The sequence below is a fragment of the Aphelocoma coerulescens genome, chromosome 2, assembly GCF_041296385.1.
Source record: "Aphelocoma coerulescens isolate FSJ_1873_10779 chromosome 2, UR_Acoe_1.0, whole genome shotgun sequence".
Lineage (NCBI taxonomy): Eukaryota > Metazoa > Chordata > Aves > Passeriformes > Corvidae > Aphelocoma > Aphelocoma coerulescens.
In genome coordinates, this window is record NC_091015.1 from 114220906 (window position 1) to 114238226 (window position 17321).

General features: G+C 38.8%; 1 protein-coding gene across 2 annotated transcripts in view; it reads left to right on the forward strand.

Moving 5' to 3' along the window:
- PIEZO2 (piezo type mechanosensitive ion channel component 2) overlaps nt 1-17321 on the forward strand; it is a 292042-nt gene that overhangs the window by 121709 nt on the left and 153012 nt on the right. For both annotated transcript variants that reach the window (XM_069004418.1, XM_069004417.1), the window contains exon 4: nt 13727-13769. In XM_069004418.1, coding sequence (XP_068860519.1) covers nt 13727-13769 — 43 coding nt within the window. The remainder of the gene's footprint in view (nt 1-13726; nt 13770-17321) is intronic.

A 17321-nucleotide genomic window follows, 5' to 3' on the forward strand; every position in this document is an offset into this window, starting at 1 on the left:
TGTTTCTTGGCTTCCTTTTGACATGTGAGATGGCAACACATTAAAACGACTCTTTATTTTCCTTTTAATACTTTTAATTTTTCATTGTCTCCTGTGAAATTCAGTATCTGTATTGGTTTAATGCATACTTTTCAGTGTACAATGTAATAGGAAGTTACATGCAGCTCTCAAAGCTAAGAGATAATTCTGCTCGCAGCTCCCACATCACTCCAAGGAAACTGCTAAGAGCAGCTGTGCAAGAGATAAAGCCCTGAATTATTTAACAGGATTTTTAAAAAAACCTATCTCCAGTGTCAGCCCGTCTCTGTTTCACTGCCAAAAGAGAGCCATAGGAGGTCGGGCTGTCTAGCATCTTTCAGGTTCCATAGTTCATGTGCAAAAACCTATCAACCCCAAGTCGCTTGTTTGTGCCAGGTTTTTCTATATGGAGTAGGGGCTATTATTTTTGACATAGTGTACATATTTGTTTCTTCACTGTGGTGTAGAAAAGAAGCCATTAGTTATTCCTCGTCGAGGTTTGACCCCCCCTCAGAGGAATTGCTTGAGCTGGCTTGTTGCATTTGCTCTCATCTGGCAGCTCCCACCCTTGCCCTGTGACTTTTGGTGCCTGCAGGCCAGCTGCTGCACCCGGACGAGTCCTGCTGGACACTCTGCTTTTAGGACTGATGCTGTGATACAGGGAAGCTGGATTCAGCAGTGTCACATTAGGAGTTAAGATATGATTGGTCCCACCGGCTTTGGCATGACTCACATTAAGTAGATAATTAGAACCTCATGCCAAACTTTTGCTATTCACATGCTGAAATGGAGCAGTAATTTGTTTTATATGTATTAACTGTAATTGCTTACTAGGTTTGACAAATGTATTACTAATTCAACAATTGCTGTGTTATGAGGGACTAATGGGAAAAAATCTACTCAACGTCTATAGTCTCTCTTGTGATCTAATCCTTAATTCTGTACAGAATTTTGACTTAAGCAGTATTTATTTAAGGCTAGAAACTGCTTTAAAATCTCAAGTAATGTGAAACTAATGCCCCAGGAGAAAATAAGTCAGATTAATAACCTGTAAGGTTGCTGCTTCTCCTTTTCTTTTTGGTATATAAGTAGTTTTTAAGAGGCTTGTTTGTTTGTTTTTTTGTTAGGGTTTTTTTCCCCTTACTCTAGAGTGTGGCCAGTTTTTAACATTTGAGAGAGAAGCTCTTGAGCAGTTTGAATACTGCTCCTCTTCCACAACTGCAGTGAATATTGGGTGGTGGGGCTGACCTAGTGCAGGGACTTTGACCTGGTAATCTTTGTCCATGGAAAGAGGTGGAAAACTGGGATGTATAAAATAAATATCTCCTCTCTGTCTATCTGCACATCCAACCTCAGTGGCATGAGGGATTTCCTTTGACATTTGTGGACTATTCTTGGGATTCCCATGTGTTTTTCCCCTGAAATGCTGGCCTTGATTTCCTCAGAAATTTTGTCTTCTTGGAGTTCTTGACATGACTAGTTCTTTAATTCAGGGTCATGAAGAGCCCAAATTTTCCCAGCCACTATAGAAGTGGAATATGAGCGTGGGCTGAGGAGCACAGGAAGAAGAAAAGAGGGAGTGCAGTTCACTCTTCTGTGGATTGAAGATGTGGCCACTAACACTTAAATATTTTTCTATAAAGAGCAAGTTACAGTAGCTGTAAAGGCTCACTAGCAATGTGATTCACTCAAATTCTAGAAGATATAAGGTGAATTTGAGTAAATTTTAAATACTGAATAGGTTTCTCCCTTGTAAAAATTCCAGATGTTTGGATCATAAAATTGTTCGTGTTAGGTTCAGCGGTGACATTTGCTGCCTGTTTGAGGTGCCTTTTCTGGTGTACACAGTTGATAGTAAAAATAACATTTCACAAAACCTGACAGCAGTCAGAGAATGTTTCACAGAGACCTCTAAAATCTGTTAAGTAGAATTTGCTTTTGTTCACAACTTTTCTGGTCTGACCAGTAGCTTAGAAGCTTTGCTATATTGAATATTTGCTAGGCCATCCACTGACCCCTTTATTGTATGTTGCTATTTTGTTAAGAGTTATTGTAAGAATTATTATAAAACTAACACTTAAGAAACCAAAACCTATGCAGATTTTGGAAGATTGGTCCTTGTGAGTTTACAGATTTCTGAATCCTCTGAAGGACTACATGTCCCAGAACTACTTTGTTCCTGTACTTTAAATTTTTGAAGTGTTTGCCCCGGTGATACAATTTTAATCACCAAACCTCCACTGATGTGCCAGTGGGTGCATATCTAGCTATGGATAGATGTACCTAAAGTTGGAGCTTTTCAGGTTTTCTCTAAGATGGAGTGAGGTGTGAGATCATGACTGTATTTTGGTATCATCTGCTTTGCAGCCTGATTTTGGAGGCCAGATGTTATAAGGTAAACATCTGCGAGCACCAACAATTGTGGCATCCTTTTGAAGTGAGTCCCTCTTGCACCTCCATGTGCTTTGTTAAAAGTACATGGAGCCCTCTGCCCTTTTCTCTGGCGCTCTCTTCCCCCATGAGCAGAACCAGTTAGGCATCATTTTGTCCTTCTCTCCTATGCAGATATTGTGATGATGTCAAAAGTGTAAAAACTCGAGGAAATTCACCCTGAAAATATAATTTTAAAGCTGGATGAAATATTACCAAGACTCCTGTTGAAGTCTTACTACTTTACATTCACTGGTTGTACAAAACCAATGTACCAAAGTGTTGATATGGAATTTTATTATTATTATTATTATTACTATTATAATGATTACTATTATTATTCTTATTTCCACCACTGATTTCCTTTCCAGACGAGTAGTTAGAAAGGGTGATATGTAGGTTTTAGACTGTGAATTTTTTTTGTCTCATGCAAAGTGACTTCAAAGAAAGCACTCCAGGCAAAAGGTGAATGACTGAAGTTTAGATTAATTTAGATCTAAATTAAGTTTAGATCTAATGCAAATGTTTACATTCACACCTCTTTCCAATAGAAGTCAATATTTTTATGTATGACTTGTTCTTTGTTAGAAATCTCTCTCTTTTATACTTTTCAGCCCATTTTCCTATCAAATATATTTTTCTCTCTCCTTTGTGTCTTTGCTTTTATTTCAGAATGTAACAGGTTCAGTGTCCCCCACTGCTGTGAATAGCTCCTATTTGCAACCGCATGAAAAATACTCAATGCATTTCAGCTGGGAAAGACAAGAAATTTTAATAGCCTTTATGCTTTGTGGAAAATGTTGCCAAGATGCCCAGATTTGTATATTCAGGGTATTAGTTTTCTAAAATTGATGCAGAGAAAAGTTTGGGGTGAGACAGTTTTAGGAAGTGGGCCAATATCCTTTAGACAAATTCTCTTGAACTGTAGTGTGTTGTATATTATTTTGAGCAGAACAAGAATGTTTCCAATAAGTTTTTTTAATACACCCTGGAGATGCTTTATAAACTGCTTATTCTCTAATACTGTACCTGTGTTCCATCACTTGATACACTAATCCCACTGTGGACCTTCCAGTTCTTCAGACCTGCTTGGATTGGAAGAACTTGCCAACTGGTGGTAGTTTTGAAGTGTTGCTGTTGGCTGTGTATCTTTGAAAAGAAGCAAACAATAAAGTGTTTGTCCTTTTTCTATTAGGCCTGATGTAATATCACTTTTAATGAAGCAGCACGTGAATAAATAAAACACATGAGTTAAGAATGCATTTGAGAGTCACACGTCTAAACAGCCCACGATTTCTGTAAAATGAAAATCCCTGCTGAGCAGAAAATTATTACTGCTCATCATCCTCTTCAGTATTTACTCCAAAGCTATGACTCTCTTAATACCCTAATGAAGCACTCAAATAAAACACATTCCAGGGAGGACAAAATAACCACACTTGAAGTAAGTGTGAGAATACTCTTATCATCTAATAGCATGTGAGAAAGGCAAAAGTTTCAGTGCTTTTATTGATTTTTTTTGGCTTAGACTTAGCCAAGCAAACTAAGTGGGGAGAAATTACTCCTAATACTCCTAATTAAGCCTGTAACTGTAGAAAGAGCAAGCTATTTGTAAACTGTTTAAAGCACACAGATAAAAAGCATGGAGTGCTTTTAAAAATGGAAATTATTAGGCAACCCAGTGATTTCTTTAATTTGTTGATAGTGCTCATGCTATTTGTGGCATACTAATTAAGTGGGGAAATGATCTCCTAGTACACTGAATGTAACCCTGCAGTCTGTTGTAGATGACACTAAAAACAATTACATAGCTCTGGATCCCTATGAAACCTGTCTGGGTACTTCTAGTGTCTTCACTGTTGCTGTTCCACAGGTCATGGGCAAAGCACAGATCAGTAATACTTACCTGGGCTCTTGTTCCCAGGCAGCAGTAGTGAAATCCAGCAGATGTTCCAGGCGTGCAGGGGAGCAGATTGCAGGTGGCAAAGCGCATTACTCTCGTCTCTCCTGGCTTGGCAGGGTGTGCTGAATGATGTGTGCTTGTGAGCTGGAAAGAAGAGGTGTGGGTGGTTGGGAGGGGGTCTCTGTACTGTTGGTGTGTCTCACCAGTTTGAGTTGCACAAACTCCTCCTCACCACCCCTTTGTCTGTATGGGCTCCTCTCCCAGTGAGTGGCAGCAGTGTTTTATAAACACCCATGTCTAGAAGCAAAGAATTGGGCTCACTCTGTGACTGGCACCTCATTGCCTTCTGTTTTCCCCAGTTCCTTTGCCAGTTTTGCTTTCCCTGAGCAGCCTTATAGCTACACAGTCATCTGTCTCTTGAATGAGAGGAATGGGAGCTGGAAAGCAGAAGAGCTTTGTGAAAATTTGAGTGAAATTGCAGAATTGTAAGCTCTGCAAAGAGAAAGAAAATTAAACCAGAAGAAACCCTTTGTTCAGTGCCTACACGTTTATACTTGTCAGCCGAACTAGATAAAGCATCTTTGTATTTTCTAGGGAGGAAAAATAACATCTGTTGCTATCGTTGCCCTATCCTGGCTGGTTTGAGTCTGTGTGCCTGCTTCACACTACAGCCCAGAGGAGCACATCCTTCTGCATCCATATTTATTCTCTGAAGGGATCTCTGGGAGTGAGCCAGCTTTTATGCCCCGAATGTGTTGCTGCCTGATGCAGTCACTGCTGCCTTCTCTTAATGGCATGCAGGCAGAAGGGTTTGAATGTGCTGCTTTCCACTTCTGTGGAAGGTGGTGTGCTAAGCTGGTACACGTCTCAAGCTTCTTTTCTGAAGTTTATTCTGGGTATCATCCTTCACACACCACTTCAGATCTTTGCATCATCTAAATCACTGAAAAAAATTTTGGGGTGGGTTTTGTTTAGTTTTGTTTTTTTTCCTGAAAGCTGTGAATGTGGGCAGGACCTTATGCCTAACAACAACAAATTGCTGTCTCCATCATAATATGAAAAAATTTCCTTAATCTCTGAGGGTAATAATGTGAACTAAAGGGTTCCTTAGTAACTTAAGAAAAAAAAAAGTTAAAAAAAACAGAAAGCAATTTCAGAGAAAAAGCATGGTTTACATGGTTTGGAGTATGTTAGTGGAGTCAAAGATGCCACTGCTGGAATGCTGGGGTTTTTTATTGTAATGTCCCTCCTGTTTCTGTGCAAGATTTCTTAGTTTTCTGTTCTTATTTATCTCATCCATAATTTATTGTATATGGATGTGCTACTGCAGACACACTCGTTGTTTATTTCCCCCTTCCCATGTGTCTATGCTGAAAAATCTGTGAAGAAACATTTGCCCACCTCCCCTCCTTCAGATGAGACAGAAAGAGAAAATGAGACAATGAAAAGCAAATTCCTTGTGCTGGTACTCTGTGCACGTTCAACGCTGCAGGAAACTAGGTCGACATTATTATTCATAACAGTATATTATGTTACAATAAAAGTAAGCAGAGTGTAGCTCTAGAAGTTGGAGGGATGCCCGTTACTTACACTCTGAAGTTAAGACCTTGCCTCTAAGATACTTTTTCAGCAGACAGAGCAGTGTTGCTTGGGATAGGAGATGAGAGAATTTTTCTGCCAATAAAAATGGAGAAAAATCTTATTTCCTTCAGGCTTATGAAAAGTAAAACTTAACACAAGTTTTCTTTTACTTTGAAAATGAAAGCAAAACCAGTCTTCCATATTTGAAAAAGGAGTCATTAAATTATTATTTGTCCTTTTCAAAAGGTCTGGAGTGAACTTTGATCCTCTTAAACTTTGTGACTATCTGACTTAAGATATCTGACATCCCCCATGGCAACAGCAGGAAAAGTAGCCTTCCTTTAAGGCTACTCCCCCGAGCCCTGACACTGTTTTCTGCTGTAGAAAAGAGTAAGAGATTGACCATATCTAAGGACCATCTGATTTGTTACCCTTTATTCCCTTAGTGGGATTCTGTGCTGGTAACATGCAATGCTCTGCTCTGCACATTGTTTCCTTTTCCTCATCCATTTTTGAAGTGGTGTACGGTGATGGGGAAAGGGGGGCAGTTCTATTTCAGAAACAGAAGTAAAAGATGGCAAAATGAATTCAAATCTGAAGTATCCTTGGAAACTTGGGTTAAAACCCACTAACCGACCATTACAGCAAACAAATAGATAAATAAAATATTAAACAAAACCAAAAAAGCCCTTTCCATTAGCTGGCTGTCTCGGCTTTCATCTGGAATACATTCCCCAAGGATATTCTAGTGCTTTGGGTTTTGCTGCTTTGCTGCCTCATTGAGAAAATAAATTTGAAATTAAATGAGGTTAAAATAAGAGTGGTTTTAAGCTTCTGTATATTGCAGGGGAAGATTGCCTGTGTTTCTGATATACTATGTCTAAGCAGATAAAAGAAGTCATGATTCGTACAAAAATTATGGAACCTGTCATCCTTGTGGAAAAGCTGATTTAAAAAAAAGTGTGAAGCAATTCAGCCAATTTAAATTTGTTTTATTACCTGTGTATCATTTTAAACAAATCTGTCATGGAAGAAAAAATGCAGAAAGTATTTTCCCACATTTTCTTTCTCCAAGTCATTATTTTTTCCATTTTTTTCCATCTTTTAACTTGATGTTTAATTAGTAGGTCATCTTCACGTTTAAAAAACGATTTTTTTTTTACTGTTCCTCATTGCTATTCATTTCAGCAAACTATCAAAGCCCATTAACTCAATACAAGTCTTTCCAGTTATTTCTATACACTTTGCATCAGGCTCAGAGACACTGGTTTTACCATCATGCAAAGTGAGCTGGGATCTGCCCCTGCCTCCAGCAAGATGCTGGATCAATTATATCCCAGGTGCACTAAGGGGTGTTTCACATGGTGTTGCCTATCTTAAGTTAAATGGTCAATTTACAAAAAAAAGGCTCCCCCAGCCCCGCAGTTCTAAGTGCTAATCAGGATTTAAAAAAAAAAAAAAAAAGATAGATAGATAGATAGATAGATAGATAGATAGATAGATAGATAGATAGATAAATAGATTAGGCCAGTGAAGCAGCTGCTTTTAGGGTCCCCACTTCTCTGTGAGAGCTCTGCTGACACGTCTGGACCCCTAGAATTCCCAGGAAAGCCACAGGCTGGAAGAGGTGACTGTTCACATACAGCTACTAATCACTTTACCATAGCCATTGTCTTCTTAGCGCTCACCTTAAAGCAATATGCATATGTATGCACACACAGAAACCTGGTGTCAGTGCTACTGCACTTTGTTCTATATTCCTTCTCTGCTCACTTTATTAGTAAAAGTTCCCACTCATTAACATCTCCTTAGAGAAGAACTAGCATTTTTGATGATGATTATTTTTCCAGTTACCATGGAATGAGTCAAGATTTCTTTTTTATTGGAAAGCAAATTTTGTATCTCACGATAGTAATTTATTATTTTCCTCAGAGGAGAAAATACACAGTAAATCTTTCCCATGACATTATTGTGGAGGGATCAGATTTGTTCTCTTTACTCAGTAAAAAATCTGTTGAAAGCTGGTATGAGTGGAAGGCAAGTAAAGACTTGCAACATCTGATCTTTCTTCTTGATAGGACTCTTTCCTGCTATGTAGTCAGCAATCACTTTCTTCATCTAGACAGAATCCTGGACCACTGGGCCTAAGCTTCTATTTTACTGGTGGTTTTAGTCTCTTCAGCATGTACAGCAAACCATAACAGCCCAGATTTTCCCTTATTCCTTCTCCTTGAGGCATTGCTTTAAAAATGAAGTAATCTGCTGTTGTGCCTTACATATTTGTCTCCCTGGGGTTTTATAGGGAGTGTGACAGTGCTGAGCATCCAGTGCTATTCTGTACATCAGAGCAGTAGAAAGGCTCCTGCTTACTGTTGATGGGATACAGCCCAGAAAAAACATCTTAAGGGTGAGCACCCTGACCTGCCCCTTCATCCCTCAGGGTGACTGTAACTGGGAAGCTTTTCTGGGAACACTCCAGGACGGGCACAGGGAGTAGTGGAGTGAGCTGCATGTCTCAGCAAGCAGCATGGTGAGATAGGGGTGAAGCATTTGGTGCAGTGTCCTTGGCTGCCATGTTTTGATATGTTTTGAGTGTGGATTAGCTCTACTCTGGCCACGCAGACAGAATAACCACTGGAGGCTGAAACACAGCAGTTGTGTCCCTGGGCTGCCCTTTAGTTTCATGTGAAAGGAATTCAGTTTGTGCACTCCAAGATCACTCTTGTGCAAACCAAAGCATGGTAAGAGATTTGCCCCAGAAATACTCTCCAGTGTTGAATTAAAACATCAGCATGAACACAGCACATTAGTAATATGCCATACTAGGAGATCTCATGCTAAAAGAAAGTGTTGTCATTATCTCAGATGATAGACTGATGATAAAATTACAAAGTGATGAGTGCAGGATGCAGGCTGAGTAATTTGAATCAAGGGAAGAGGAAGTGTAAGAGAGATTTATTTCTCAAAATAGACAGATGGATGCTAAATGCCAAGGTAGCACTGTCTGATGCCCTTCACATGAGAGAAATGATTGTTTCTGTAAGAGTCATGTTGCATGTAACTAACTATTGGATAGCCAATGTACAGGTAAGTAAATGTTAACAGTACCTCTATGGTACTGTGCAGCAAATAAGAAAAAGTTCTTTCCTATGCCACCTACATTTCTCTAGTCAAAACTACTGTTTGGTTTCATAAAACCTGTGATTTTGTATTTATTAAACAACAAAAAAGGTAGGATTTCTGAAAAAACCCATAAGTGGTTTTTGTTTTTTGTTTGGAAGAAGATAGAAGCTTGCTACTAGGAACAAGCAACTGCAAAGACTGTTATAATATATGAAGCTGATGAAACAAATATATTCCAAATTTGGCAGTTTTTATCAGTTGTGTACATTTTGTCTTGTTTGTAAATACTTATTAGTTACTTGTCAGTAAGGTGAAGGAGAATATGCAGCAGAGCAATGTTTCCCCCTCCATTGAAAATAGACTTCAAACCCCCAAATGGTTTATAGAGTTTGTGTCTCTTCCAAAAAGAACCAAACTGTAGCAGGACAAGCCAGTATGTTCATCCAGTTTGTTGCGAGCTTTCAGGTGTGCATTCAAGAAAATCAGGTCCCCAACTAGTCTGGCTGGGCTGGACTCTGCAAACTTCTGCCCTGTTCTCTGTTGTTTGAGAAGCAGAGTTAAGAGAAGTGGCACCTGCAATGGGAAGGTTTAGCAAAGCATTTCTTTCCATTTCTGGAGTATTCTGTATCTCTGTTTTGTATCTCTTGAATATATGAAAGGATTTTTCCCCCCCTTTTTTTTGTGGTTTGGAGAATACTAGTAAGTGTCACAAGCTTAAGATTAAAGTTTTGAAATTGATAGGAATATTCTGATCATTACAAATTCAGCTGTTCTTCAGAAATTCTTTTCCTTCAAAATGTTAGGATAAAGATCACTGAAGTTACTATTCCAAGAATATCTGCCTGTTTCTGAAGTATCATAACAGGTTTGTGTATGTATATCCCACCTGCATGTTACTCATGAACTAAGTGTAACTGGGGAATGTCTGGTACCTTGCTCATTCCTTCAGAGAGTCTGGATGACTCTCTGGAATACCCGATTGACAGGCTCTAAAAAAAAACTTTTTAAATTTGGTTTGATGGAATTAACAGATATTTTTTTCCTATTCCAATCTTTGGAGATCTTCATATAATTTCAATTGTATACTTGAATTCTGACAGGCTCACTTAATGATTACTGGAAAATGTCAAACAATGTCTTTTGGTTTAGTTAAGCCGTATTTTTCCCCTCTGGTCCTTATGTCAGATCACAGTGAGAAAAGAATGCAAGAATTATTATTCTTACTGTTGGAAAGCCTCAAGAGCAGAGTCAGACACAGGCATGTAGCTCCTAAAGTAGCCACTAACTCTGGAGAAATGAGAAGGCAGAAGGCTGTGGGTAATCACTGCACACAGTCATTGGGACCACAGGATCTGCAGGGACTTGCATGCATATGTGCATGGGAATGGCATAGGAGGCATGAGTTTCATTTACAATGCATGCCAGACTTCTCCCTCAACAGCTACTGATCTCTGCAGTAGTGGCAGGTAGGACATGAAATGGCTCAAGGTGAATAGTTGTGCAACCTCCATGAAAGTATGAAAATCAATTACCCAGTATTCTTCCCCAACAGTGGTTTTAACATCCAGCTAGACAGGGTGCTGGGGCATCTTGTCTAACCAGTGCTTTTGTCCAAAAAAGGTTGGACCAGATGATCCTTGAGGTTCTTTCTGACCTGGTATTCCATGATTCTGTGATCCTATGAATATATTATTCTCTGTTTTCCCTATGCCCACCAGTGCACTTCAGCAGCGAGGCAACTTCACATTCTGTAAAGGTGAACAACCTGTCAGTGGTCTGTGAGCCCTCGCATCCATAGTAAGCAGAGAGTTGTAACCAAACCAAACTAAATATGGCAAGTGCCATGTGAATTAAAGCCTACCTGTCAAAGAAGGCAACATTTCACTTAATGAAGATATTTTTGATTTTATCTTACTAAATCTCATATTCTTATCCTCTCATTCTTATGCTAGGATTTCACTGAGTGCATATGTGAGCATGGTATGCATGTTACCATTGTTCCTATTAGAAGTGAGCAGAAATTCTGGAAGCGCATTATGCTTCAGCTCTTTGAAGAATTTTAAAGCTAGAGCTGTTAATGTGAAACAGAATCTTTGGAATAAATGAGAATGGTCAGGCACTCTGAGGCGAATATTTGGGGGGGAAAAGCTTAATTACATGGGTATCAGATTAAGGCATTCTAATAAACAGTTACGGTATTTTTGTTCTGGTAGTAAAAAAGAAGAAAGCCAAGGGAAGCCACCTTAACTTAGTGAATCTACTGTAGTAGCTGATTGATTCTGAAAGCCAACAGGTGAATATTTTCCACAGTCCCAGCAGAGAGAAAGACTCAGTTGAATAGCCAAATTCCTATTGATTTCCTTTGGAGCAGGATCAAGTCTTTAATTCTGGATTAACTCCTTTTCTGATTTTAATGAGAATTACGTGACTTAAATCCTGTTTTATGTTTTGGAAGCAATGGGTAAGGTTTAAATCAAATAATAGTTTTTCTAGACTTTTAATAGCGCTATTCTTTTTAGTGCTGCTGTTACCTCAGGGTATTTACTTTTGGCTCTTAGTGTGGTGCAGAAGTTGATATTAGTGTGAATGGAATTGGCAAGTCTTAAAACAGAATGTTTAGAGCATAAACATTTTAAAATAAGACTCCATATAAAAAGATATATTTTTTTAATATGAAATGTTAGTTGTGTTCTTGGCAGGCTTTGCTTCAGAGGAGACAGATACATTTCCAAGAATATTCTGGTGGCCAGCTGCAGCCAAAAGATTATTTCAAACCTATGGAGACCCAATTCCCTTTTCTCTATAGCTTTTTTCCTTTCTCTCTCTTTCTCTCCCTGCCTCTCTCTTCAGTAGGACTCTCTCTATATAATATAAATGAAGTGTAGCCAGCCATGGGGTGAAAAATTCATACACAATTATACATAATAGTGGAAGGCATAGAAACTCTGACTAAAGATGCCAATACTGGTCTTTGCTTTAGGAAGTGCTGTTGAGATTTCTTTTCTTCAACACTCTTCAAATCTTCAGAGTTCAAAAAACATTGGCTACTCTTCCAGCCAGCAGGATTGCATAAAATATATGGATAATTGCTTGTGTCTGCCCTGCACTTACCTGTGGAGTGGCACAGTCATCTTTTTAACAATTACTTGATTCATGGATGCTGTGTGAAACCAGTTACGGTCCAGAGATGAGCAGAAGGTGATGGTTTTGGGGGATAACTTATAACAGAATACCTTAATGGAGCAGGTCTTTATTTATCTCACTCATTCATGCTTCATTGTGCAAGACATTATTTTTGTTTTTCACATTTATTTGAAATAAATGTGTGAGAGTATTTGTTCTCCTGCTTTAGAGGTGTCTTTAAAGAACTTCTTTTAATAAAATATTAACTCAGTGTGATGAGAGGCATTGTCTTATGTAGTTGTGCAGGCAGAGGTCTTGCCCCACCTCAGGCAAATACAGATGCCACAGTAGAAGCTCTTGATACTGATCAAACAATTGACACTACTCAGTTATTCCAGAACAAAATTTTACTTCTTTTTTTTCCCATTTAGTGAATGTAGAGCTTTCTCCACCTCACTTTTGAAGTCTCTTACTGCTGTGTGTTTTGCTGGATATGGGCCTGAAATTCGTGCCTGCTTTGCACTGAATGGGGGGCAATTAAAAGTGTTGCTTAATGTCACTTACAGAGAAACTTTTGTTCCTGATTTGTATTTGCCTTTAGGTGGTAGAATGCATCAGCAACTGGAAGTATTGTCACTTCTCTGATTTTGAGAATTCAATGAGGGATTCAGATGAATCATTCAAAAAGAATTGTAGTTGCTTACATGGCATGCAGTCCTGTTGCATTTCCCACAGGAGTGTAAAAAGACAGAGCAAACTATGACGCAGCTTCATGTCCTCCTATGTATTTGCCTAGCAGACCTGCATGACTTGAGATATTTGTGCTCTTAGTAGCCTGTATATAATAACCTCATAATAGTAGAAAAAAAAGGAGACTGGTAAAAAGCAAAAAAACTACCAAGAGCTGAAAACTGATCACCTAAAGCTTGCAGTCTGTGTGGGGGGGTTATTTTGGAGAAAATCTAGGTAAAATTTGTATTAAACAAAACAGAAATACTGAGGACAATTCTTTGGATGAGTCTGCACATTTGAGTAGTTTGTGGGGCTGAGTCCTTGATGATTTTGAGAAAGAGTCCTTTGCAGCTGTTTGTGTGAATATGAAGGGTTAAAAAATAAAGAAGCAATACATGTTCATGCTTTTGCTCAAAAATAAAAGGGCTGGATTTCAGAAGGAGCTGTAAAGCTTTCAGCAAGAATCAGGCGAACACTACAGTAAAGTGAAAAGCTGAAATGTGAAGAGTGCGTGATGTGAGATGCCAGCTCAGCGCTTCCAGATCACATTGCTCTAGCAGGGGAGACCACCCTTGGAATTGCAGTGAACTGTAGCTGCTCTGCAATGTAAAGGAGTTGTATAGGCTGATACCCCTCTCACTGTCATGTCACCTGGTGGTAGCCTCTCTCAACAGCTCTCCACTCTGGGGAAAACTTCTCTAGGGGTGGAAAAATCTCCTTAATATACAGATCCCAGCTGCACAAGGAAAGGAAAAGAGTGTTCATGCAAAAAAGGTTCTTTACTGAGGGTGTTTGTTTTTTCTCCTCTTTGTACAGGTTCGACATGGGAGAAGACATTACGGCAGATTGGTTTTGAAAGGTAAGCCATAAATTTATTTCCTTCCCAGTGCACAAAAGGTAAGGAAGAAAAACTGCACAGGCAAACTTGCACAGTTATTTCTTTTAGTTGGTTGAATGTATCAATGACCTCAAATTTAGAGTGGGAGTCATGCAGTGTCATGCACAAATGTGTTCAGCTTTTCTGTTTTGTGTCCTCTTCTTTTTCCCCAGTCGATCTAAAGCAATTTATTCATCATACGAACTTGGCTCATAATGTTGTTTTCTGGTGACTATACAGCATGCTAGTATTAAAGAAAGGGACACACCTTTTGGCTACAAGTCTTACTTATGAATGAAAATATTGCTCTCACTCATGTTATTTTTTCCATGAAACTTCTAATCTCTGACATATGAGTTGACAAAAGTAAATGAAGTTGAAAGAGGAGCAAAGCTGGCAGAGAGCTATTCAGCATCAGAGGAAAATTCAATATGCAGCATTCCTCAAGTGAAAGAAATTCTTGCAGACAAACTTAGCCACAAGGTCATCATACCAGAAACATGTCTGTCTTGTAAATTAAACTAGGCCAAATCCAGTAAAGAGTGATGTAAAATGATGCTTAGTGTCATCTTTATTCTTCTACAAATGGTAAGTTGAAGAATCTGCTCTCTGCTTGGAGTTTTTGATATTACTGAAAATTACACACTCTCAGTTGCTAAGTTTGATGTCCTCAAAGGTTTTTTTTTAACAGGTTGGGGTTTTTTTCCCAAGTTACATCCAGTTTGGTTCCTGATAACTATTTCATTCAGTGTGATACCACAGGTGTCTGCAGGGCACTACAGTAAACTGTTAATTCTTTCATCACCCAAATTATGAATTAGCACCTGTTGGTGCTACTTGTCTCCATCAGAATGAAAAGAATAAAGAAGTTTTGAGGAGTTCTAGAATGAATTGATACTCTCTGTTTTGAAAGTGAGAATGGAAAAGGATCAATGTCTTTTTAGCTGAGTTCACAGAACTCAGTGTGGCAATTTCCAACTTGTGAGATGTTTCAAAACAAGGACAATCTATGCTAGCTGTGTATATGCAGTGTATGTACCACGTGAAAGATAGAGAATTGTTGATAGACTGATTACAGCTGGGAAGACTTCCTGAGAGGAAGAAAATATGTAAAGGGAATTTCTGTGCAGATCCCATTATTGCCACTCTAGATTGAAAAGCAGAAAGTCTTTCAAATAGCACTTCTGCACCTTGAGAGATTGATCGTCACCCTGGGGTAACTTTATTTGAAGCAGCACATTAGTTAGCACAGCTGAGGTGAAGATTTGAATGTACTCTGCCTGCCATAGTCACAGAATCAAATATGTTCTCACCAGCTTTTTCAGAGAACCAGCAAGGAGAAAAAAAAGAAGATGAAGTCTTTTACACAGATAGAACAATTAAGATTTGAGGTTTTAAAAATAGCAATGTTCATTATCTTAACTGTATTTTTAACACAAGATTTTTTATGACAGGAATATATCGTAGAATCATAGAATGGCTCGGGTTGGAAGGTACCTTAAAGATCACCTAGTCCCTCTGCCATGAGTTGTTCAGAGCCCTATCCAGCCTGGTCTATAACACAAGGTGTGGGGTGTCCACAACTTCTGAAGTTGGTTGACTAAAAGATTAATGAGTAACATATATGTAAAGTTCAGTGTTAACTCTTCTATAGCAATATTTGCTTAATATAATATTGTCCATTCCTGGTTTAAATCAGTATTTTTTTATCTTAAAGCATAGTTTCCAAAGCAAACACATTGCTAGATGTAATACCTGGAGGCTGGAATCCCACTTAACTTTCAGTCACAGAAGCAGAAATCCCAGGTCTGCAGATCTCTCAAAACTGAGAGATTATTCTGGGGATGTATCACTACATCCTTTCCCTAATCTTACTCTCTTCAGTAGGAATCCCCTTTTGGCCACCAATAGAGACAGGTTAGTGGGCTGCATCTATGTTAGCTCTGATCCAATACAGCTGTTCTTGTGTAAACTCTAGGGAAAGAAGCAGCAGCATGTCTGGCTACTTAAAATTCTATTCTCTGCAAGCCTTTGACTTAGGCACACCTGAGTCAGGTGTGAAATATCAATAGCATTTAAATGTGTTGTTTGAGCAAGGACATTCTCATTCAGGAGGGAGGAAGCAAGATTTTTAGATACATCAAAGGAGAGACACGTGGTAATGCCCTAAGGAGGAATTATCTTTGCTTCAAAACTGGAAGATCCATATAAATTGTTCTCAACAAACTGTTTTGGAGTTGGTTTAGGACCGGGAGATACAGTCAGTCAGTCAGTTTACATTGCAGAAAATTAATCCCATATAATTTCCAGGTGATGTCATCACTGCTTTGTGGCTACATGGTGTTTATTCTGCAATAGTGGAGTGTTTACATTACTGTTGTCTTCATATCCTGAAAAACATTGTGGCACCAAGAGATGTGACTGTGAGGCTTTTATGTAAGCATTACTTGTAAGCTGAGAATGCTGCTTTTCAATGCAAGGGAAATTAAAAATGCTGCAGCTCAAGTAAAGTAGCTTTATACCCAGGAAATTACTGGAGTTAAGAGCTTTTCAATTAAAAGGAGTATATGTGGTTTTGATAGATATAAATGAAGGTCCTTATGTTATTGCTTGTCTTTTGAGACATTACAAATAAGCTGATTGTAACATACTATGGTAGTCGCCACCTTTGTCCAGCTTGATCTAGACTGCAGTTCCCTGACTGTATTTTCTGAAGAACACTGAGGAGCAATTTTGAGATTTAGAAAAAGTATTGTATTGTGCTGTCCTATAAGAAACCTGGTTTCAAATGCTGAGCATGTGCACTACTTTAATGTCCAGCAAGCTGTCATGTTTATGGATTTTTAAAAAATCTTAAGCAAAAGCAAATAGATTTATGGTTAAATAGGATGACTTTTTTGCAACTGTTAACATCGGGATTATTGTTCTTTATTGGTGCATGTTACGATGGCACCTACATATGCATAAAAATGCCAAGAAAGCAGTCAGCTCTCTTGGACTTTGTTCCAAACATGACTTGACTAAAAATGTGTTTTAGAAGGCATTGTTCATCTCTGGCTTAAGATTTTTTCAGTCACATTCAGGACCCAGTAGAAATCATAGGATCATGTAATCAATAAGGATGGAAAAGACCTACAAGATCATAGAGTCCATTCTTTAAGCAAACACCACCTTGTCAACTAAGTCATAGCGTTAAGTGCTATGTGTGCCACATCCAGTCGTTTCTTGAACACTTCCAGGGATGGTGACTCCATCCCTTCCCTGGGCAGCCCACCAATGCTTAACCACCCTTTCAGTGAAGAAATTCTTCCTGATGTCCAGCTCGAACCTCCCCTGGCACAGCTTGAGGCCATTTCCTTGTGTCCTGTTGCTGGGAGGCTCACTCAAAATCTCAAATGGAATAGTTATGAGCAATTAACAGTGACTGTGCTTGTTTCCTGGCTATTAAAGAGAGCTTAATGCACAAAGCCTGTTAAAATTCAAAAGAAAAGAGGATCAGTTCAGTTAGAGAGCTGGTCTTCTCCTGTAATGCAG